At 50.6% G+C, this 771-nt stretch overlaps 1 protein-coding gene across 1 annotated transcript in view; it reads left to right on the top strand.

Moving 5' to 3' along the window:
• The first annotated feature begins 361 nt into the window (after positions 1 to 361).
• Positions 362 to 771, top strand: part of LOC109378332 (complement C3-like) — a 13,474-nt gene continuing 13,064 nt past the window's right edge. The window contains exons 1-2 of the mRNA XM_019634755.1: positions 362 to 509; positions 602 to 688. Coding sequence (XP_019490300.1) covers positions 377 to 509; positions 602 to 688 — 220 coding nt within the window. The 5' untranslated portion in view covers positions 362 to 376. The remainder of the gene's footprint in view (positions 510 to 601; positions 689 to 771) is intronic.

Raw genomic sequence — 771 nt, 5'->3', positions numbered from 1 at the left:
AAGCCCAGTTCTGTTCTACAAGCTGTGTAACTCTAGACAAGTTACTTCACCTCTCTGTTCTCCAGTTTCCCCAACTTTAACATGGCAGTGATAATAGCGGTACCCACCTCATTGGGTTGCTGTGAAGATTAAATGAGTTAACCTGAGTAAGGACAGCTTCAGGCACATAGGAAGATTTCTAAAGGCTTTGTTGTTTTATCATTATTAATCGTGTTATTAATTCACACAGTGGTATGAGGTAGATGTTTGTATTGCCTCTTCTTTATAAGGAAGGAAGCTGAGGCACAGAGAGGTTAAGTAACTGGCTCCCAGTCACACATGTAAGACTGGGCCGATGCTATCATGCCTATGCTACAGTAATCCCCAGAGCAGTACCATGCTGACTAGCTGTCTGTCTGTCTGTCCTTTTATTCCTGACTTCCCTTCCCTCAACATTGCTCAGCCGGAAGGAATCAGAATGAACAAAACTGTGGTTGTTCGCACACTGAATCCAGAAAACCTGGGCCAAAGTGAGTTGTTGTAGGTGAGGGTGCGGCCTCGGTGGTGCTGCCGGGCGTGGTGGGAGGAGACTGGTGCCATTGGTGTCCCCATTCAACCGCAGATGGTGTGCAGCGAGAGGAGGTCGAAGCCGCAGACCTCAGCGACCAAGTCCCCGACACGGAGTCGGAGACCAGGATCCTCCTGCAGGGTGAGATGCCCTTGGTCCAACCCCTTGGTCCATGGAGCCCAGGATGGTGTCGAGGGCCGTGACCCCTGAGAAGGGAGCCCACT

Source organism: Hipposideros armiger, unplaced genomic scaffold (assembly GCF_001890085.2).
Source record: "Hipposideros armiger isolate ML-2016 unplaced genomic scaffold, ASM189008v1 scaffold_1881, whole genome shotgun sequence".
NCBI lineage: Eukaryota > Metazoa > Chordata > Mammalia > Chiroptera > Hipposideridae > Hipposideros > Hipposideros armiger.
This window is presented reverse-complemented; position numbering and strand designations above follow the sequence as displayed.